This window comes from Cyphomyrmex costatus, unplaced genomic scaffold (assembly GCF_001594065.2).
Source record: "Cyphomyrmex costatus isolate MS0001 unplaced genomic scaffold, Ccosl1.0 scaffold275, whole genome shotgun sequence".
NCBI classification, from domain to species: domain Eukaryota; kingdom Metazoa; phylum Arthropoda; class Insecta; order Hymenoptera; family Formicidae; genus Cyphomyrmex; species Cyphomyrmex costatus.
The window spans coordinates 902,778-925,257 of NW_017276855.1; the positions used below are offsets into that span (position 1 = coordinate 902,778).

The 22,480-nt window shown below is 35.1% G+C and overlaps 2 protein-coding genes across 2 annotated transcripts; one reads left to right on the forward strand and one right to left on the reverse strand.

Annotated features, from left to right (window-relative positions):
• The first annotated feature begins 541 nt into the window (after positions 1–541).
• Positions 542–19,218, forward strand: LOC108774816 (uncharacterized). The gene is made up of 20 exons (XM_018541013.1): positions 542–896; positions 4,525–4,706; positions 9,194–9,444; positions 12,032–12,117; positions 12,304–12,499; positions 13,324–13,691; positions 13,939–14,164; positions 14,318–14,466; positions 14,844–14,879; positions 15,182–15,276; positions 15,360–15,533; positions 15,765–15,962; positions 16,033–16,302; positions 16,381–16,554; positions 16,782–16,980; positions 17,106–17,335; positions 17,395–17,614; positions 18,112–18,232; positions 18,304–18,515; positions 18,786–19,218. Exons 1-20 carry the CDS (start codon positions 836–838, stop codon positions 18,938–18,940), a joined length of 3,603 nt encoding a protein of 1,200 aa, XP_018396515.1. The 5' UTR covers positions 542–835; the 3' UTR covers positions 18,941–19,218.
• Positions 19,219–20,282: 1,064 nt separating this feature from the next.
• Positions 20,283–21,238, reverse strand: Svip (small VCP interacting protein). The gene is made up of 3 exons (XM_018541070.1): positions 21,074–21,238; positions 20,541–20,708; positions 20,283–20,455 (listed from the first exon to the last, which is right to left on the reverse strand). Exons 1-3 carry the CDS (start codon positions 21,137–21,139, stop codon positions 20,441–20,443), a joined length of 249 nt encoding a protein of 82 aa, XP_018396572.1. The 5' UTR covers positions 21,140–21,238; the 3' UTR covers positions 20,283–20,440.
• Positions 21,239–22,480: the final 1,242 nt, after the last annotated feature.

Sequence of the window (22,480 nt, forward strand, 5' to 3'; positions counted from 1 at the left end):
ATTAATTAATGTTGTTTCGGGCTTCACTGTAATACCGTCGGCATTAATTGAATATTAATTCTCAAACGAATCGAGAATGAATTATGAAATTGACTTCATATAGATCGAATCTGTTCGATATTGCCGTTTGTTTCGACCACAAACGAAAGTTTCGTAGAACCGAGCTGTGTGATTTAAATAGCGAGTGAATTTTTTCTACCAACGGTATTTCGATAGTTTTTCACTTTCAGATTTCTAGTCGAATAAATTTTCGAAGGGAATCTCGTTGCACAGCTCGAGATAAATTTATGTCACGAGAGCCGACATGTCGGAAGAATCAACGTTTAGCGTAATTAAAAAAGGAGAAAACTAATATTATTAATATTTATAATTTTCGCGTTTTGAAAGAGAAAACGTTCGTATTTATTTTATTGAATAAGAAAAAAGTCATTTTGTATAGCAACAACATTTAACTATTTTAGTTCTTATGAAACGTGTTTTGAAGAGCGTTGCATGCGGATCTCTTTTCTCGAGTCGCTTCTCAGAGAGGATGCCTGTTTATTAATCGTGACGCGGAGATTTTCCTCGCTTGACTTTTTCGCGTATGCAAACCGGTGGAACGAGATGCTTGTCGGCACGCAACGGGAAAGCCGCGATCGCGAGCACTCGTAACGATGTTTCGGGAACGATGATGATATGAGGAGAGGTGCAGCGAAAGAGACTCTGATAAATAACGACTCCTCCACCGGTGGCTGTTTAGCGGCGCGTATTTCCGGGACCCGGTCGATATAGCTTTATCGGGATAGCCGCGATCCAGTCTGAGGGGTGTTGAAAGTGTCGGAGAGAAAAAAAAAGCATGCAGCTACTTTCCAGCTTCATGGGTCGGCACACGAAGCGAGGAGCCTCCTTGAAAAAAGGTATGTCGCGGATGAGCGCGTTCACTCCGGTGTCACGTGACGTTAATTAGCGTTAACCAGTCCAGCATCGAGAAGAGGAAAACGCACGTGGCGAAAATTTCACGCGGGATTTCACGGGGTATGAGAAGACGTAGCCGATCTGCAGCACCAAGGCCGATTGAGTTCCGCAACAAGTTCTCGTGGATGCGCACGAATATTCGCAAGTGCGAAGAGCGCCCCCGAATTTTATCTTAGCGATAGGTAGAACGTATCGGTAATTTACTAAACGTGCGGAACGATGGATCCATGCATGGATTCACACGATCACGCTTCGTTAACTCTCTCCGTTCCTAGTAAACACGAAGGGATCAAGTTCTGAATCGCGGGATATGTCGCAAAAGATACGAGCTATAATTAATGAAACTGCGTCACACGTATATACATGGAAGAGTAACCTCTGTTTTGTTACTTATCTTTTTTGATTGGCGCGATAAGTAACTTCAATTCTCGCGACTGAACTTTCGATGTCGCCTCTTTCTCTCAAGCGATCCGCGTCACACCTTGTGACAAGCACCACTTATCGTTCGTTCCATATTATCGATATCACGTCAACGCGAACGAGATAGAGCGTTTCTTCGCGTTTCTCGATCACGTGCGCACCACACACGAAACTATAATAATATGTAGAACGCAACGATGATGGAATATTAAGACGAGTGGACGGGCGCATGATCTAGTAACTTATTTGATCGATACCCTCGGAAATGCCTCTTCATATTGCCTCTCGGCGGTTAGCGATTCGCGCTCACGCGATGTGGGATGCTCCGTGACCAGTTTTGTACGGTACGGCGATCATCGGGAGCATCGAAATTGCTTTTTCGTCGAGCCCTCGGAGGCGGCGGCGTGTAGCCGGCGAGCTTCTTGATCCCGAAAGCCGCGCTCGTCACGGCCTGAATGTGATGGAACGTTAGGTCACATCGTGATTAACGCATATATAAGAAACTCGTAACTCGAGTTTTCCACACACTCACACGCTTCAGTTTCTAAATATAAATTTTACCGGTACGCGGAACTTTATGTTTAGTTTATCGATTTTTGTTCGTTAACCGAACGCCGCGCCGTTTTCTTTCCCGCGACACGCCAACGATTACACGTGGTGCACCCTATATCGCATTCGAAATGCGAAACGTGATTCGCCAAATTCAATCTGCGGAAGTAATTACTCTTGGCACAGCAGTACGCGACGTCAACCGCGTGAAAGGTTGCAACGCTAATTCCACCCCACATGCACCTCCATAATGTCAAGGTCGCATCTTGAATTATCCTCGAGCTTGATTCGCCATGGAATCAGTCGCTGCGTATCACAACTGTATAATAGCGCGATTAACTCTGATGAAATAACTTCATCGATTAGAATTTCATAAGGATAGCTTTTAAAATATTCAAAAATATCGGGAGCACTTTTATCAAAGCGACTTTTATCTGATAAAAATTACTTTTAACAATATAAATCAACTCTCTGCATCTCGCGAAGTGAAATCTCACTTGAAAAAACTGAAAATTGAGTCAGTCTCGGAAAAAGAGTGAAAAGCTGCCACTCTTGAAGAAAAGTGTGCTAGGACTGGCTCAATTTTCAGTCTCTTTGAGTAAGATTTCGCTCTACGAGATTTAACACAGAAATTTAAGCTGGCAATCGCAGATATTCGCGTAATAGGATAATTATATCCCTTACGTACTTTTAATTATCTATCAATTGAAAGTATTTTTGATCTCTACTTATGGCAAATTCGATTTAATACACTCAGTGCACATTAAAATCGTCGAACACAAATTAAAAATGAGATTTAACGTAAAACGAATGTATATGTTTAATATAAAAATGGATTAATCCATGAAATCCTCAATACATTTTGTTGCGTTGTTAAATAAAATCTGTATTTTATAATCCAAAATACCTGCACTTTACATTTACACAGATTAAATTAGTGTACAACGGTTTTACATATACGCTACTGCGTCCAATAATCGAATTCGTGCGCTATTAGATTTTTTTCAGTTAATAATCGAACGCAAAGATTATTTTTGATAATCGCGAAATAAAGTATAAATATAATATTAAGCAAAACCTTGCTATCGAAACTTTAAGTATATGTATTCGTATAGTTTCACCAAGCATTTCATAAATATATAGTATAACTTATTAGTAAGTCGATAGAGATGCGTTTCAAAAGGCTATTAACCAAGACAGTTAGCTTAACAAATGGCTGAGAGATATCCGTAGGATATATCACGCGAATGTATCGGAGGGATATATGCACATTTTCTTCCGCAGCAATAACTCTTACTCGTGACACTTGTCCTCGCTCTTTTACCAGCGCACTGATTGATATGCACTGCAATACAGAGCTGCAAATTTATTGCATACTCGCGTTGAATCAAATAAAACTCAATTAACTTTTAACCGATAGATCATTCAAGAGAAAGGCAATAAAAAAGTATAATGAAATAAATAGCGCAAAGTTTAAGTTGTGTCAAATATTTTTTTAACAACAATAAATTTATTATTTATAGCACTGCTTAAATGTTGTGATAAATGTTTTTGCAAAAAAATAACGTGAAACAAACGTGAGCTAAACTTTACCTATTAAATGTTGGTCCTTTTTATTTTATATATTATATCTTGAACCAAAGAAACGTATTATATTTTAATTTACTTTCTGTAAAAGAAATAAAGAGAAACTAAAGAAATTCAAAACAAATACTAGTAAGCAAATATTTATTTACTCAAGATTAAAAATTGTGTACAATGAAGTTGTATATTCTATATTTTACTATCGTTTATGTAAGGCGAAAGAAACAACAAAGTCTACAAAAATAAGTGATAATGTGTTAGTAATTAAATAAACACTTTGATTAACGTTAATTCATTGTGATACAAATATTATATTTTATTTTTTAAAAATGTGGAAGAAATATTAATTTATTTAATAGATATTTAATATAAAATGTGAAAACAATTTTTTTCTATTTCTATTTTCTAAAAAACTTATTGACATCTATTGAAACTTTGGAGCACTATTACAACAATATTACATTTCAAAGATTAAAAAGGGGAAATAATTGAATATTAAAGGAGAACATTAATTTAAATTATACACATATGAATTATTATAGAAACGCTTATTTAATACATTATGTAATGGATTTGTTCATTTTAGATTATAACCACTCAACATTTTTTCGTTGAAACATCGCATAATTTTCCAAGTTATATTTAATTTCGTGAAAAATAAGTATACTTCACATAAAATGTGTGTATATATACATATAATTCTTGATGTATCTTAAAGAGTAGATTATATTTGAAGTGACTAACAAATATAATAAATATCCATACTCAAAATTGTCTCACTAAATTAAATTGTGTAAGCTAGAGATAAAAAATGTCTCTTACTCGACATTTTTTACATAATTAGAAATCGTTAATAGAAATTCAAATGTTATGGAGATGCATTCTTCTCATATATCTCGTTGAATGCGGGTATTTAATTCTCACTTTATTTCGACTGTAGACTGCAATCCTTTAAAGTCTCCCTAGATGTTATACACATCATATTATGTCTCTATAATGTTATCTGTTCTTTCTCAGGAAAGCGCGACTCCATCGGAGGCGGGAGTTTCGTTGGTAATTGGCCATATTCGACGGGGGGTCCGGTCAGACCCCTCAGCAGTACCGTTGGCGGCGGCGGTGCGGCGGGGGGCACCAACATGACACCCGACGATCCCGCGCCCGACGAAGAATTCGCCCTCGCCGTCGCGCAAAAAGCACAGGTACGGTTACTTATTCATCGACTTTTTACTCGATCGGGTCGAATAATAAATTCTTGATAACGCAACAACCGAGAACGCGTGTGCTGTTCTCTCGTACGCCGAGTCACCACTGCACGTCGATTAAGAAATAGGTCATTTCTTCATAGACACTCCTTCTCGTACGTTCGCATACCTTAGTCACGACCCTTTTCATTTCAATTCGTTAGCATATAAATGGGAATATAGCTGAGAAAAAAATTTTCCAGTCCTTCGATTCGTTTAAAAGTTATTTCATATATACAGGGTGATAAAAAAGTTTGGTACGAGATTTTGTGTGTTTAGCAAATCATTACTCAGTAAATTGACATTATTTGACATCAAAATAACGACGAATAGCATCAGCTTGCTACCTAGCAGTAACGTATATTTTATAAAGAATCAAACTCTGCAGTATGTTATAGTTATATCTCAATTATTTTATTAAATATCAGAAAAAATTTGTGCTACAAAATTTTTTGGTCGATAAACTGAAGACCGCTTATTGTCTACTTGGGAGATGATTATTTTTTTATATTTAATAAAATAATCAACATTGTAGAGTTTATCTTTTTTGTAAACATACGATAATTCGTCACAACGTTTTGTGTTTATTAAATCATTAGTAAGATTACTAATGATTTAATAAACACAAAACGTTGTGACGAAATCTATTGTTATTTTTAAATCGTATTTAAATAATTGTATTTGAAATTGTATTATTTTTAAATTTTTTAATTGGAAAAGAAAAACATACGCATCAAGAAGATTAAATTAGAATGGAGACTTGAAATTAAAAGATCAAATTAAAGCGTGGGGCATTGCATGCAAAGTGCAGGGATTGTGAAATATTGAAGTCCAATAAAAAAGTTCGCCGATGAAAATTGGAGCATGCTATTTCTTGCGCTATGAAGTTACAACCGTGTCATTAAATCGTGCGAAATATACACGGGTTTGTACGAGAGACAAGCTCGAATACTCGCTTGGAACGTTTCTCGCGAGCACGTGCATATGTATGTAGCTTCAATGCCTGGTGTCTGGGTGCGCGGTGGGTATTTTTTCAAAGGAGCCCACGCGAGTTGAATTGTCAATTCCGTAAAAGCGATCGGGCACAATGCCCCATGAAGAAGAGAAAAGTCGCGACGACCTGGCGATGGGCCACACTGCGTGCGCATCGTTGAACATTCACTGACGTCGCTGGCCGCGTTGTGGCTATTGTTATTGAACTCAACAATTTTTTACGTTCGCCTCTGCGATTTTAAGCCTCGAAGTCGACCTATTTAAATTTTGACTACATGGAAATATTTAAAATAATGTGAAGATGTGCATTCAGCTCCTGTTTATATACAATTTGTTTGTTAATTTATATATCTCTCTCTTTCTCTAATTTGGGTTTTTAATTTAATATAGTAGAATATCTTTTTAATGGAAAATTTATGTGATTTGACGATGGTAACAATTACAGCGTGTAAAATTTCATCAACAGAATTAATTGAAATGTATAAAAGAAATTATGTATTTTTAATGAATAAAATATCCGATTAATTAGAGAAAATATAAAAATTCTTATTGGTGAGTAACTTAAAATGTATCTTTGCCTATCAAATTAGCAGCCTGTAAGTTTCATATTAATAAGCTTCGTTGCTTCTTGATGCTTCATGTCGATCTAATTGAATTTTGAGAAGAAATTTCGCCTACAGACCGTGTCTAAAACTGTTTAAATATTCTTTGCATGCTACATAATAAATATACATACACAAGATACTGTATATACAAGATACCTCAAGATTATCAGTGTTTCAATATTAAAACACATTTTATATCAAACTTAAAAACTTACTTAATATTAAAACAGATTTTATCAATTTTAAAAACTCATTTTTCTTTCAAAACGTTTAGCTCAAAATAAAATTTCAAGAGTGCAAAATTTGTTTAAAATTAAATAAACTGATCAGACATCTTTGTCTAAATATCGTATAAAAATTTGCAGCTAGAAAAATATTGGCACTTCGATAATTTAGTAAAGAAAAAAGTCGATTCCATATTAGGAATGAATAATTAAAGTCATAGCACCCCTCCGTATATGAGTGTCGATTTATTATTCGACATTTAAATTTATGGATGCAGAACTAAAATTATTATCTGCGTGGGAAGTCACTGAAGTAACACTTTCCGGCACGGAACTCGTGGGATTTCTCGAAAGATCTTTATCTCGCACTCTTCTCTAGCTCCACTACCGAGAGTAATTAGCACTCTACTTAAAAGGCAAAGTCCTTCGAGATCAACTTCATACACGTGCTGTGTTTGAAGCGAGCCGGCCGTTTGTAAAAACTCTCTTTTTCAGATACGAAGATTTTGATGATTTTACTAAACTGCGCGTACTGATTTAATCTTCACCAGATCGTAAGTATCTCACTATATGTATATAATCTAATTAATACTTAAAAATTAATTCTTAGAAAGCGTGCTTTTTTTCACAGACAAGATAGCCCAAAGAAATCGTTTCGAATTGTTTTTCGCAGGACTGTAGCATTTTCTCTAATTAAAATTGGCGTAAATAGAACAAGCTGTGACGCAGAACTGAATTATTTTCGTCGATAAATAACATTTGCTGCGCTGCAATTTCGTAAATGGGGAAAATGAAGCTCTCGTAACAGTTCCGCCAACTTCCACTTGTACGGGATACCGGCGTGTACATTGCGATCACCTCGCTATGCTTCTCTCAACGTTGGACAACTTTCCAATTAATGAAGTGTTACGTTCTTGACAGAACGGGTCGAATTACTATTGCGCAAGGACACGCTTGCGAGCGAGAACGTGCACGCCTTTTGACCTCGAGACAAGAACGGGAGATGCGTGGAGACCCCATCATCTTTCGCATTAATATCGCTCTATTTAATTTTAAGAGCGAAGCGCACTTCACTTCGCAAACGCGGAATAAATTGCACGAGAAAAATCTTACTTCACAAATCAGTTTGCGTTGTAGTTTGAATGGAACTTCTGAAACGCTTAATCGCGCTTAACGGACTTTTCAAGAATTATTATTGGACTGTATTCGAAGAATTTTACTCTTTTTAGACTACAGTTGGAATGAAATTGTTTATTAACGAAAATTGCCCTTTCTTATATCAGGTATACGATTACTCAGATATATCTTTATTCAGCAACATCTTCTCCATTTCCACATGTAGTGAGCTACATAAAATTCCATATACATATATATAAGATCACGAAACTTTCTTGTACTTACGATTTATTATTTAACTACCGGGGTTAATGACGTTCTTCGGTGACGTCAGAGAGACTTCTTCGATGTTGCACGCGACGTCGCGTGTGGGCACGTAGGGATCATGTCCTACATCCTAGCAAGACGAAGGTACGACTTCTTGGACAAAGTTGTCGCGTGACGTCGCTTTTATTTCGCGGGCCCGGGGACAAAAATATTTTCCGAGAATGTTCGGAAATTGCAATACGTACGGTTGTACGGTCTTAACGTCCCTCGCACGGATAAATTGCTGTTAATGATACGCTGCGAGTGAACGTACGAGCGGACTGTCATTGCAGGGTTGTTTTGTATCGTTAATAGGTGTATTCCTTTATGCGTCTTTTACGTGGATACAGCAAGGTTGCGCATAATGCGCTAAGCATACTTTGTCTGCCTGGTATTTCGTTTCACATACATATTGAGAAAAATGGAAATTTGTATTTTAAAAATTACACGGTAATTATAAAATAAACTGAAAATAACTATCATATATTTGAAAATAGAACAGAAATAGAAATTATAACTAGAGAGAGAGAGAGAGACCTATTTTTCTATTCTCATTTACCTTATAATTTATTTTTAAGATTTAATCCTTTTCTCGATGTTTTGCTCCTAATAGATTTAAATTTCACAATTTTATCAGTTGTTTTAATTTTAAATCTAAGTATTACTTTTATACGAAACGACATTAATATTTGATTAGTTATGTTAAAAAGAAGGAAACTAACATAGTGCGCTAAACATAGAATATAAAAAAAGGGATCGAATTAATAACATAATTATATATAAAGAAATAGAACAAAATACGTATAATATCAATAAATTTAATTAAAAATATTTTTTAATTATTATAATTAAACGAAAGATATTAGTGGTAGTAATAATTAGTGAGAGCTCTAGCGAATACTTCTCCATACCAAACTCTACAATTAAACTTTAATTCAAATGGTTTTCATTTTACGTAATCAGGAATTAATTATTGCAAACATAAATACATAACTCATAATTAGTCGGCATTAACCTAATTTTTCATATTGATGTTAATGCAATACTCTAAGCGTACTCGTATTATGCGACTCGATTGTCGCCGTATTGAACGGCACACGCGCGACGCGAAGATTTAAGATTACAAAAGACACTTCGTATTTATTTGATACATATGTAAATGCATGCGCATAAACACACCGGATGAAATATCTCTTTGCAGAGAGATGCAGAGGCAATTCGCACCGCCCTGTATCTCGGAGTGGCACTCGCGATCACCTGGATAATAGGAGCGGCGGGTCTGTCGCTGGCGTGGCTGGTTCTGGTCCTGGCACTGGCAACCACCATCGTTAAAGCGAGAGTCTCCCGGCTTCTTCAGACGGAATTGCAGCACGAACTGGCCAGGTTACGTAGAAGACGGGCCTTGTACAAAGATGAGACCGCCGAGTGGCTCAGTCTGCTTCTCAACAAGTGGCAAGTACCGTTTTTCAGTTATCGATGAAGCTATAAAGAGAACACTACCTGGTACACCACGCCAATGCACGCCGTTGTTATCAATAAGTGCACGGAGAGAACGATTTTACTCTGATGAAAATAACGAAATTTTCTGCGAAATCTTTACAACGGTTTTGCTGAAGGATTACCTTGAAATTTAACTGAACACAGATTTAAAAATAACATTAAAGATACATTTTTAACCATTAGTATAATTATATAGCTCAAGCATAATGAGCGATGTCGCAAAAGCATCCTACGTGATTCTGATTACTTTAACAGTTTGACAAAATTGTTTTTAAAATAGCTAGCCAAATTTTTAAGTGGATACTTCAGTAAAAACCGTTTTTCCTATGTGGATATTAAAAAAAAAAAGATTAATTTGACAGTGTATTTTATCGCGGTTTGTTCGTAAAAGTTATTAAATTGTGAAAAAAAAAAATGATTATTACAAAGCAACTTGTATCGATATTCTTTCTTTAATGAGTATAAATTTTTCCTAACAGAGAAATCATTCAAGATTGATGTATCCTAACTGTATATCGTGTTTGTCGATTAATAAAAAAAAATAATAGAAAGGAGAATGTCTGTCTAGAGAAGTTTATGTAAGTGTAACGTATAGCAATATACATATATGAATATGTCCTTTATTACTGTACATTTATTTCGTGACCTCACCTCGCTCTTCCGTATAGTCGCGATTCGCGGTAATAACGCCTATTGTAATGCCGCTGGGTATATATCGCGGATTGTCCTCGCATCGGACAATGGGTGAATGAACTCCTCGTTCGGATACGAGTACTACATTCGCATTTGTAAACATATCCACATTCCTGACGCGCGTAGTATAAATGTGGCCTTTCACGTTTCTGCTGCCTATGCCGCGGATAAAATCCTTGTCCGTCGCCATCGTCGACACATGTCGAACGGAACGAGTCGATGTTGATAGAATCGACCGCGTTTAAATAAATTGCAAAATGTCATCGGTTCATAAAGTTACGTACAAGCGCGCGTACGAGGATCTTAATATAATTTTTTTTAAATAAAAATATAAAAAGGAAGTAGATTACTAAAGAACTTATCTTGGAGATAAAATTTATCACAAAGTGGATCACTTTCTGTTCGTTGTGGAAACAAAAACGATGAAAATTTCTAAAAAAATGTTTAGAATCAATTTCTGGTCTAAAAAAATTTGCTACTTAATTTCGAAGTGATTCATATGATAAAAAAAAAATGTCATAGTCATCGACGGTTTCATCGACGTGTTCAAGCGATTTTCTTCACGCATCATTCTTTCCTCGTTTGTCAGCGGCTGATGAAAACGGCCAGTACAGCAAAAGCGGCAATAAGGCGTGGAAAGCTACTTATTTGGATAGTTGATAGACCTGTTCGAGCATTCCTAAACAGCTCCGGCTGCGGGTTTCTCACCGACTATCGAGAGCATCTACATGCTGGGAAAAAGTAGTGAATTCAACATGTTACACACTTGCACTGTACGAGCGCGAGCGTAAAGAAAACGACGGCGCTTATTTGATCATGTGCGAAGTGCAGGAAACGATGACTTCGGAAAAATTTCTATGGAATCGAGCACCCTACAAAGAATACACTACATAGTCTAGAAAGACTGAATAATAATTCACGGATAGACTAGTTCCGTATACATGATGTTCCGATATGAATATAAAAGCAATTTTTACATGAAAAGTATACGTTTTACTAAAGCATCTAAACATTTAATTAATATACGTGTATTAATTAAATAATCCAACATAATTATTTTCAGATCTACATACATCTAGCTATATAACAAAATATAAGTAAATTTGTAAATATTTTAGCGAAGCGCTATTCTTCCCGTACTTATATAGTCGTTTTGAAGAAGACAATGATATAAATATGCAATTAATGATTTTTTGCAAAATTGGTATATTTATGTATTTAAATAATGAAGTATAATAAAAAAATAATAGAGAGTTTGTACTAATAATGACAGAAGAAATAATTTTAAAATTTTTATTTGTTTGAAGTGTCACGTAAAAGAATTATATTTAACGAGAGAATTCAATGATGAAAAACCTAGAAGCGTCGAACTGGGACGGGTAAGATGTTATATCCAAGCATTCTAAAAAATGACGAGTGCGTGGGCACGTGTTAATTTACCTGTCTGTTCAGGAAATCCCTATAATACACGCGTAGGCTGTATATTATGCGAATCAACTCGTTATCAATGACAAAAATGGGATGTCGTTAATGTAATAAATTCTGAAAACAACTCGTCCGTTATAACACCGAAACGTCAGTACGCGTTTTTCATGCTCGAAAGAGCGCTTTATCGTATTAAAATCTGGCCATTCACTTAATTAAACTGAATGTTTAATGAATCGTGTCGCATTCTTCTCGTGATATCGATTCTTGGAGATTCAAGAAAGGGGAAAAGCTCTGAGCAATTTCATGTAGACTTTAGATCTTTAATAAACTGGTAACGAAAACTAGAGTTTTGATTAAATTCCGATGACACGATAGATTTATATTAGAACCGTCGTTTATGTAACGATTATTCCCCCAGGTGGAGATTCAGCGCTGCCAGTATATTTTCCTTGGCGAAGGAACGACTGGAACCTCTTCTTAACGAAGCCAAACCCGGTATACTCGGTAAGAACACTTTGTTTAAAACTTTGTTTAAATACCATGTTATGTGACCCGCGGTAGGAGAGAGAAAGAGAAATAAGTAAGCCAAAGAAGTTTGTCAAAGAAATTAATCGCTCGAAGGATTCAAATAAATTACTTGGCCATTTAGGCGGTTTCATCGTGGCTCTTAAAGAGATACTCGTTTTTCAGGTCCATTAGAATTACGCGAACTCACTCTCGGCGAACAGACACCGTGTATAACTCGCGTCAGAACACTCGATTGCTGCAGCGATGATGATGTTCCCAATGGCCTCTTCGGCCAGACTAAATTGTCCATCGAAGCGGACCTACGGCTGGACTGCGAGCAATTCCGCATGCTCATCACCACGCGGCTGTTTGGTAAAGGGTGAGAAACAAAGTGTTCACTGCATTAAAAACGTAAAAACAGTTCGTGAATGTCTTAAATAAAATCACATATATTAATTTATTTTTACATTGTTGTATCATTAAACTTTCGTAATCACCAGTGTAAGAATATGACTTTCTTTAGAGATACAATATAAAGAAAGTCATATTCTTACACTAACTATAAATACTTTTTTATATAATAACTTCATACTCTGTTATTTGCGAAAACTTTTTTAGGCGTCAGAATAAATACCTTTTTTGAAACACGGACTATTGCATTTTTTTTTTAATAGTGTCATATCTATAGAGTATATATATATATATGTATATATATATTTATTGTATATATACTCTAATTATATATATATATATACTGAAAATTAAAATAATCATGATTTTTTTGTAAAAATGCAATTTTTGAAAACTTTTACCTTCAAATTTTTTTTAATATGTTAAAATTAAAATTTTTTTTAAACCACTGTTTTTTAACGATTTTAATTTTAACATATTAATTTACGGCTACAATGTTCAAAGTATGTTTAATAATTTTTGTGATTTGAAAGAATAAAAGCTGTAAGTACGACAATCAATTAAAAGTATTGGAATTATTTTGCCCTCTGTGTAACCGACATAAAATTCTCAGAAAGCATAATCACGAAGGATTAATTGCAATTTACTTATTTAATCGGAATTAAATTTAGAAATCTATTTTGTACAATATATTTCAAGTTTGCCTTTTTCTTCTTCCGAATCATATAATGTTATTGAAATCCATTTTCCATTTTAAAATAATTTTACAATTCTTTATAAATATTTTGACAGTGTGGGAATGGACATTGACCTGGCGGTGGAGAAGCTATCGCTGTCCGGCACAATCATTGTTAACATAACACTGAACGCGTCGGCGCCGTTTCCACATGCGACCGGACTCAGCGTAAGTTTCCTGGAGAAGCCAGACGTCTGGTTCAGCGTAAGAATCCTACGGGCGGTGCAGATGATGGAGATGCCACTGATCAAGACTTGGATTCATGCGGTGGTCACAGATGCTCTGGCCAGCTGGCTGGTCGATCCGGGCCATTTGGAGCTGAACCTGAGGGCGCGAGAGCGACCGGGTCCTGGATTGGATTCCGTGACCAATTTGTTGCCGCAAGGAGTGCTCACCGTTGTTCTATGCCAAAATGGTTGTTCTGGTGAGTTTCCTTTAGGCGAAGACTCACAAGTAATCGTACACTAAAATCTGGAAAGAAAACGGTTATCGACCGTTAAATTTTCTTTTAGCGTGTTTTAGCATAGTTAAGACGTGCAGTTTGACTTTATACTGTAGATATTCCTGTCAAACACGCAATTGTTATAAGTTATAATGGACGTGCTAACTAATTATTATGGACTATTATGGACTCGTTAGAAAGTCCCTGACTGGCCTTTCTCCATTGCTAGCGAACGTTGCTGATGAAGTGAGATGGCTCGTGGTAACGGTGGGCGATCAAAGACGAATTACCTCGAACTTGAGCTCCACGTGGACCGAGGATGTATCTTTTTTGGTCGGGCCGTTAGACAACGAGAGGATCACCATCAAGTTGAAAGCAAAACGTCTCGTTAGTACGATCACTCTGGCGCAATTTGAGTTAGCATTAGGAGTCTACGACTGGGAGAATTCACAAATGTAAGTCGCATTGATCGCGTTTAATTACACGCTACGCGCCACGTCCCTCGAGTATTTCATGTCGATTTCTTCAGCCGTATGTATTGACGTGAACACGAGTTTCCGCGACTAGACTTAATATTCTCCGTTAATTCATTTGCCTTCGTTTGACAGCGTTGAAACAGTGCTGCAACAAAAGAAACCGTCTCGCAACAGCGCTAATATTCCAAATATCAATGCGCGATTAGAATACACCACTCTGCCACATCTGGATCCCGATTTACCACAACCAGAACTAATGGCCGAAAATATGCATCTTGCAGGTATATATGTATAAATATAAAGCATATAATGTACAATTTTGATTATAAGTATAAAGCACGCCCACAAATTGACGTAAACGTTCTGTATCTAACGAAAAATAAATTAAAAGTTTTATTAAAAACGATAACTTTATTGAAATATAATATTTATAATAATTACAATTTTATAATTAATAATATTGCAGTTTTTCTTTGACTTTTATTACCGCGTCTTTTTTAAGAAAATACAATAAATCGAAAGTTCTTTTATATTTATGGCCAAGGCTGTAGAACATATGAAACTGGTACTTTGATATTAAATCACGGCGAATGTATTTCTACGAAATACATGAACATCCTTTTTCCGCGATCAGTATTATCATATGAAATATTTTCAGTGTCGCGAGACTCTTGCCACAAAGCGCACAAAGCAGGTAAATTTAATTGAAATACCGTGGTGAAATCTGAGCATGACTATGTGCAGTGTCCTTTGATTTGACGCAATGTTTAATTAAATGTACGCTTGATAGATTTTATTGAAACTTTTGTCGGACAATAAAGCTTTTTCAAACATGCTAAACTTACTGTATATGTTTTGTATCGTTTGATTTCTTGTGAAAAATTTGTAGGGAGTCTTTGTAGAAATTTGTAGGGGAAGTCTTTGTATGTATATTTTTTTTTAAATAAATATGACACACAAAGATATATTCGCGTTGTAATACATTGTCATTTTTAGGGGTATTGGTGGTTTACATTCATTCAGCTGACAATCTCCACGGCGATATTGCTCAGTGTAATCCTTATTGCATGTTATTTAATAATCGGAAGAAGGTAAATACATTTTACAATTTTAAAATATGTTTGCAATTTATATCTGCGCACGCAAAATCTATTGACGTTGTATGTATTTTTAGGTAAAAACGACGCATTACGTTCGCTCAACTACATCTCCAGTTTGGGATTGTAGAGCCCAATTTTTAGTACAGGATTACACGCAAGTGTCGCTGAGCTTCGTCATTTATTCATGGAATATAGTAAAATCGATGGATACGGACATGCTTGGATTGGCTATGCTATCTCTGTCTCAGGTACTCAAGTGTTCCTTGATGAAATCGGACGATTCATCATAAAGAAAACTATGATCTGGAAAGAACTGTTTCAAGAATCTGACGTAGTACTATACTTGCGAAATATCCTTTACAGATTATATATTTACCTCTTGTTTTTGTTTTAAATCCATCAAATCACGTTACGCGTTACCGCGCAGTTATCTTACAAAGCTGTAAAAAAATTTTAATAAAAAGTAATTTTTTTCAAAGGACACGACGTGGATCGTTAGAAAAGAATTCACGCTCAGCGGTTCCAACGTCGCCTCCACCATGACGGTCTCCGTACTGTTTTATCCTATCAAAAGTGTACAGCAAGTAGTTAACAGTCGTAGAAGCAGCTTGGTTCCAACTACGTTGGATGACGAACCGAAAATCAAACGAAACAATTTGCCATGGATGCAACAGGCAGTCTGTATAAATTCCTATATTTATCCGGAAAAAATTTCTATGTGTGCCCACTCAAGTATTAAACTTTCAGAAGCTGTTATTAACGCACAAGGACGCCGATCCCGCTTCCTCCGATATATCCAGTCTTTTGTCCACTGGAAGCGGTTTGATGGAGGTGACGTTGTTGCGCGCGAGAGATCTCGTCGCGAAGGATCTGAATGGCTTCAGTGATCCCTTCTGCGAATTAAAACTAAACAACGAAACAAAATATAAAAGCAGCATAAAGAAGAAGACGCTGAATCCTTGCTGGGATGAGAGTTCCATCATGGGTTTACCGAAGACCGGAGAAGCTTTAGATATCGTAATTATGCACATTTACCTTGTACTGAAATTTCTTCTCTTGAACAGAGAGATGATTCTAAAAATTTTGATTTTGTAGGTATTATGGGATCATGATACTTTCGGCATGAAGGATTACCTTGGGAAAGTATCACTGACTCTCGACGATATCAGAAAGCTATCAAACAGCGATCAGTCCCATTGGTTTTCACTCAGAGAAACCAAAACGGGATCTATAGAGCTGAAAATTAAAATCCTATCGGAAGAATGTGAGGTAATGTTAGCGCAACAATAACTTCAGCACTGGTTAAATACGAACTAACAATAATGTTACATCAATATTATAATTTCCTACTCAACACATATTATACATAACAGTTATATTATTGAGGAGAAAATTATAACATTGATATATTGTTACTGTTACCTTGTGTTCAATCATCTTGTAATTGTTCGAGTATTTTCTGATTATAAATCTCCGCTTGAAATTATTTGCTCTAGACGCAAAGCACGTACGCAACCAGCAATATCAGCGACAATTCTTCACGTTTGAACACCGAACCTGATTCCTTATCGAGTATTGTGCGAAGGCCTTCTATGGAAAGATCTAAAATACGTCTACATTTGGATCCGGTTGTACCTCCACCGCCTCCACCACGCACCGTCACTCTCCTGAAGCCAACCACATCCAACCAGTCTGGTAATGTCATGTTTTAAAACTCATATCATATATTTACATATATATATTTTTTACTTGACAACAAACTTTTATAAACAGCATATTTGTTCAATATGGTTATAGAAGATATATTTTTTTCCATATAGATAAAATTAGCATCACCAGTAAAGAGTCTAACGAAATAAACGGAACATCGAGCTTTTGGATTCCAAAAGTCATTACAGAATCAGTCGCGGGTAATTCCGTCGATGAGGCTGACACCGCCAAAGTGATCGCAGAAAGGCGATCTTCCCATCACAGCTTGACACCCAGCCCTGAACAGAACTTTGGCAAGAAGTTACCGCAGTACAACAGTTTCCGTATGATGAAGCAGAAGGTAAACGCGTCAAATTATTCATGATCGAAACGTCAATTTAAGGTATTTCGTAATTGTAGGTGAAGAGGGGTTTAAAACTTCGTAGATTTCGTTCGGAAGTAACTATAGAGGATAAAACCGATAATAAGGGCATCACTCTGAGCTTGGAACCCAGAGGCGGCGGAGAGGCTGACGCCACGGAGCTCTTGTCGGAATCCGGTCTTGCACACGCGGTATCGCAACCTGACATGTTAGGCAGGATAAGGCAGCCCAGTCCACGGTTAAGATTGAGGCCGAACGGTTAGTGGGTAGCCAATATCATCATACGTGATATTTTTAACATATAGGCCGATATTCATAGTCAATTTTTATATTCGAGACAGTCTTAAGTTTAGTCTTCAGATGTCACGAATCAATTAGAGGACCGCAATAGTGTCATTACTTAAGACAGTCTTGAAATAAGAACCGATTATGAATATTAGCCTTACAGATATTTTTATTTTAGATCTTTCGATATTTATAGTCGCGGTTCTTATTTCATCAGTGATATCTTAAAATACTAATTCTTATGATTGACTTATGAAAGCTTAAGACTTAAGACGCTCTTAAATACACTTCACGTCACGCTTATTGTTGATGCCATTCAAAACAGTAAAATTAAAGAAAGAAAATAAGAATTAAATATATTGGTCTTTTCCTTAAAATAAACAGACTTTCCTTCTCTTAGACCGAAAGGTGATAAAGTTTTACAATTTAATGCTGAAACATGAAAATAAAATAGAACATTGGATTTTCAGATTTGAAAATTGTCAACGGTACTAGAGAAAAGTATTCCGGAGTGGAAGGGAAGGTTCTTCAAGCGCAGGGTCTCCATGTAGCACACATTGCCCAATTATACTGCCGAGTAAAACTTCAAACGTAAATATAGTTAATATGATTGACGGCGGTGGCATTGATTGACGACAGATAATTAAATTAAAAATTTCCAGATGTACCAGTCCGGATAAGATCGTCTCACCTAACAGCGGTAAAACTATCGCGAAATCGCGACTTCTGCCAGCTATGCCTAATCCTCAATTTAGCATAGATTTCCATATAGACGGTGACGGTGTACCGAGGCAGTCGTTACTATTATTCGAGATTAGGAGCGCTAGTAAGGAGTTGTTGGCCAGTCGACGTATAACTCTACATGAATTACTAGGTATGATATTTTAAATATTCTTGTGTGTGTGCTCATATATGAACCGACGTCTTTAATTAATGTTAAAGTATAATTATAACATACATTGTATGTAATAAATCTATATCTTTGTTATTTTAACTAAAGTTTATAGTATTATATACACACACACACACACACATATATATATATATATATATATATATATATATCTCAATAGTTCTGTATATCCTTTAATTCGTCGTTGTTTCATATTTTCGTATATTATATGATTCTTGTTTAAAAATATAGGTGCATCTGCAGCTACTGATGAGATTCATACGTGGTTGGCATTGAATAACGGTGCCTCGTTGGAAGTACAAATCGCTCATGGCAGAGAGCTTAAGAATAAATCGGCAAAAAAGTTGTTTCGCTCTTGGTCGGTTCATCGAATAGGGAAAATATGAGATTTAAAGAAAATTAGATGCTGCAATTGTGTACATCTATTTAACACGCATAAAACCACAAGATCTCTTACGCATTTCTCGGAGTGAAGGAGTCCAAGTTCGAGAAAGTAAAATCCGTCAGCATTCATCGCATTAATAAAAAATGGATATAAAAAAAGAATTTTAATAAATATTCTTTTTATCTATTTTCTTTATTAAAGCAAGGAATATTTTTGCAAGCCGATTATCTTTTACAATCTTTTTATAAACTGTATAGAAGAATTCTTAATATCATGTCCAGCCACTATATATATTAAAATTCCAATAGCATTCCATATGACGTTCATCTCAACTTTTTTGTACAATTATATTCATAAGAATTTATTATCTAAAATATAATATCTTGTACAATTTTCACAAAATTGTACAAGATAAATTAAAGAGAGATATGTATGTATGTTAAGTCCTAATTTATGTATATTGTAGATTTTTTAATATTTGCAAAATTTAATACAATAATACATTGAGATATCAATGAGAAATATATATTAAAGTACCATTTCATTCATTTGTAATTTCTGATATATTACATTTGTACATTTACATGTATTGCTATTTCATATAATACAAGATATATAATATAAAATGTAATAATATAATATTAGTAAGTGTATATTTTGTATTACTCAAATACATTCTATATACATTATACATACAATATACAGAAATATAAATATATTATCAGAATTTAATTAAATTACTTTTATATCACATAATTATTAAATATTACAGATATGAAATTTATATTTTAACAAATATAAACTTGCATACGTATACAAGAAGATTATACATACAACAAATGATACATTTTTAGTCTTATTTCTCGGTACATATTTTTTAAGTGTAGGCACTATGTAGATCGTAAATTTGAAACTTGCATCATCACAAAAGTTGATTTTTATTAAAGAATGATTAACAATGCATAAAGACATCTTTTGTTCTTAAATATTTTCATTATTTAAAGTTTATTTTTACAATGGTAACTCTCATATTTGTAATTATATTTTAACTGCAATATATTTATATGTATAACATATACATATATAAATGTATTATATTTAAAATAGAATCATTTAGCAAATTATAAAGCAAAAACATTTTAACGTCTATAGCAGTGTTAGTAGTATTTTACAGCGTGCACAATTATGTATTACGTACATATATAAACTTTCATATAAAATACAATAAAAAATATACATCACCTGAGAACAAACTTCGTATCAATCGTTCGAATTCAGCTGATGTGTTTTTTATGAAATTAAAAGATCAACTCAAAGCTTATTCTCATAATTCTATGTAAGATACAAAATAAGATTGCACTTGTGTGACTATAACATTATCGTTGGTGATGTTAGGTTTGCCTCATTTTGGTCAGCCCAGTGTTACGTAGAATACTTATAATACCTTTCGAATAAGAAAATGTACAGCTTCTTGTTGAATAGCAACATTTTTTTTCCCCTTTCAGTTTACCTGCCACTAAAATGGATACATCAAGCTTTGTGAAATCTTGTCCAAGTAAATATTTAAACACGGTGAAATGCAAGTAATTATATATCCTTACTCGTAGTGCAGGCTGTGTGCCACTAGCAGCAGCCTCCTGTTCTCGCTTCTCAAGTTCCATTGCCCGTCGCTGCTGTCTCTTGACAACCTCTATATCTTTTATACCCCGTTGCTGTAGCTCGGCTATCCTCTTCTCAGCAGCTTCTGCCTGTTTTCTACGTATAGTTTCCTGAGGAGAAAAGGAAAAATACTGTAGGTTAATTTTTTTAACCAAACTATTTTTTCACGCAGTTCATTCTTCGCTATTTTTTCTTCAACGTGCGAAGAAAAAAGAATAAAATCGTGCATGTTCAGCTAAAAAGGACAGGCTTCACGTCAAAAATATTTCAGAGCGGTCTTACAACGCAACAGGAAAACGGAGAAATAATAATTTCCGAAAGAAATCATTTTTCGGCAACCAAGACTTGTCTCGGAGAGAAACAAAAACCGGAGACAGAATGGTGTGTCATGACGATTTAACAATGTTATTTGCGACGTGGCTGAAGAATTAACAATATTTACGTGTGCGTTTATAACCTAAAAAAGAAGACGCACCAGATCAGGAGTGATATCTTCGTATGACGACGATCTCTTGTAACACAATCCGCAACAGTTACCCATGCTGAATCGTTACCCGTGCGTGCGAAACGTACGCAATCGTCGCGAGAAACGCCGACAAATTGGATCAACAGCGATATATGGCAGCGTGCGACGTGCGTATGACAGATCCGAACAACGGCTGTCGTCAACAATCGCCGACGGCCATTCGGTCATAATTATGTACATAATTACGTACGTATGCAGTATCGTCACTTGAGTTTCCTTGTACCCGTGGGGCCGCGAAGGAGTAAACTCATACGACATGCATTACCATTTGAATTAGAAATCATTTTCTATGATCTATATTCTTATGGCAAGGATATAATCTTATGCTTCTTGATGCAAAATGATAATAAATTAAACCGAATAAATTAAATAAACACTTTTACACAAAAGTGAAAATTCGTAATAAATGGTGAGTCGAGAAAGGGTCCTCTTATATATATCTAGTATGTAAAAAGACGTTTTCCTCACACACAATAATTATATGTATTTCTTATCTATATACTTTTAAGGAAAAGAACTGGTTAGTGTTCTAATAAAACATATACAGTAACTGATGATATTTTCATCAATTACTGCATGATCATCAGTCATTTTAATAAAGCTAATCAGCTTTTTGGAACACTAATCAGTTCTTTTTTCCTAAAGATTATTTTATATTTCTAAATTTGCAACAAATTGTAACAAGAAAAAGAAAGAGCGTTTCTTAATAAATAATAAAAATAAATTAAACAAAATTTAAAAAAAGCAAAAATTTTGTACAAAAATGCATTTTTTATTTATATAGCGCTTTTCATTTATATTTTACAGTCTTTAAATTCGTATAATAATTGGCGACAAGAAAAAAGATCGCATTTTAGTATAAAATAGAAAACAAAGTGAATAAAATAAAAATATTTTACGGGAAATACAATATAATTTGTTTCTTACTTGTTGTGCATTGTTTAAAAAAAGACATATTTTAATCACGGATGATATTTTAGTGGCTCAAATCCGATCAGTCATCGACAATCGATCATATCAATGTTCTCCAATCAATTCTGATATGAAAATTATCCACATTCGTAGCTAGTATATTAGCTTCGCGATAATATTACTGTGCTAACAAGTTTTATCAAATAACTTGCTTCGACTGTTTATCAGAAGCGGCAAGTAGTGCCCCACTGTGGCGTTTACGCAATACGCATATATATAAAATAACTTAATAACATGCGAGGACTTAATACGATTTATCTCGGAAAATGGAGTTTGTAGCGTATGTTTCAAGAACAAGTAAGGGGGACGAGGAAACGAGAAGATCGCGAGTCGAGCTGCGTCTAAGCGAGTCTTCTCTGTTTACGCATTTGATGCTAATGTCGC

Excerpts from the sequence above, each read along its gene's own strand:
- LOC108774816 (XM_018541013.1), top strand. The coding sequence starts at position 836 with ATGCAGCTACTTTCCAGCTTCATGGGTCGGCACACGAAGCGAGGAGCC. Across the intron at positions 12,500-13,323 it reads ACGCGGCTGTTTGGTAAAGG|TGTGGGAATGGACATTGACC; the intron begins GTGAGAAACAAA and ends ATATTTTGACAG. Across the intron at positions 18,516-18,785 it reads AACTCTACATGAATTACTAG|GTGCATCTGCAGCTACTGAT; the intron begins GTATGATATTTT and ends TTAAAAATATAG.
- Svip (XM_018541070.1), bottom strand. The coding sequence starts at position 21,139 with ATGGGTAACTGTTGCGGATTGTGTTACAAGAGATCGTCGTCATACGAA. Across the intron at positions 20,709-21,073 it reads AAGATATCACTCCTGATCTG|GAAACTATACGTAGAAAACA; the intron begins GTGCGTCTTCTT and ends TTTTCTCCTCAG.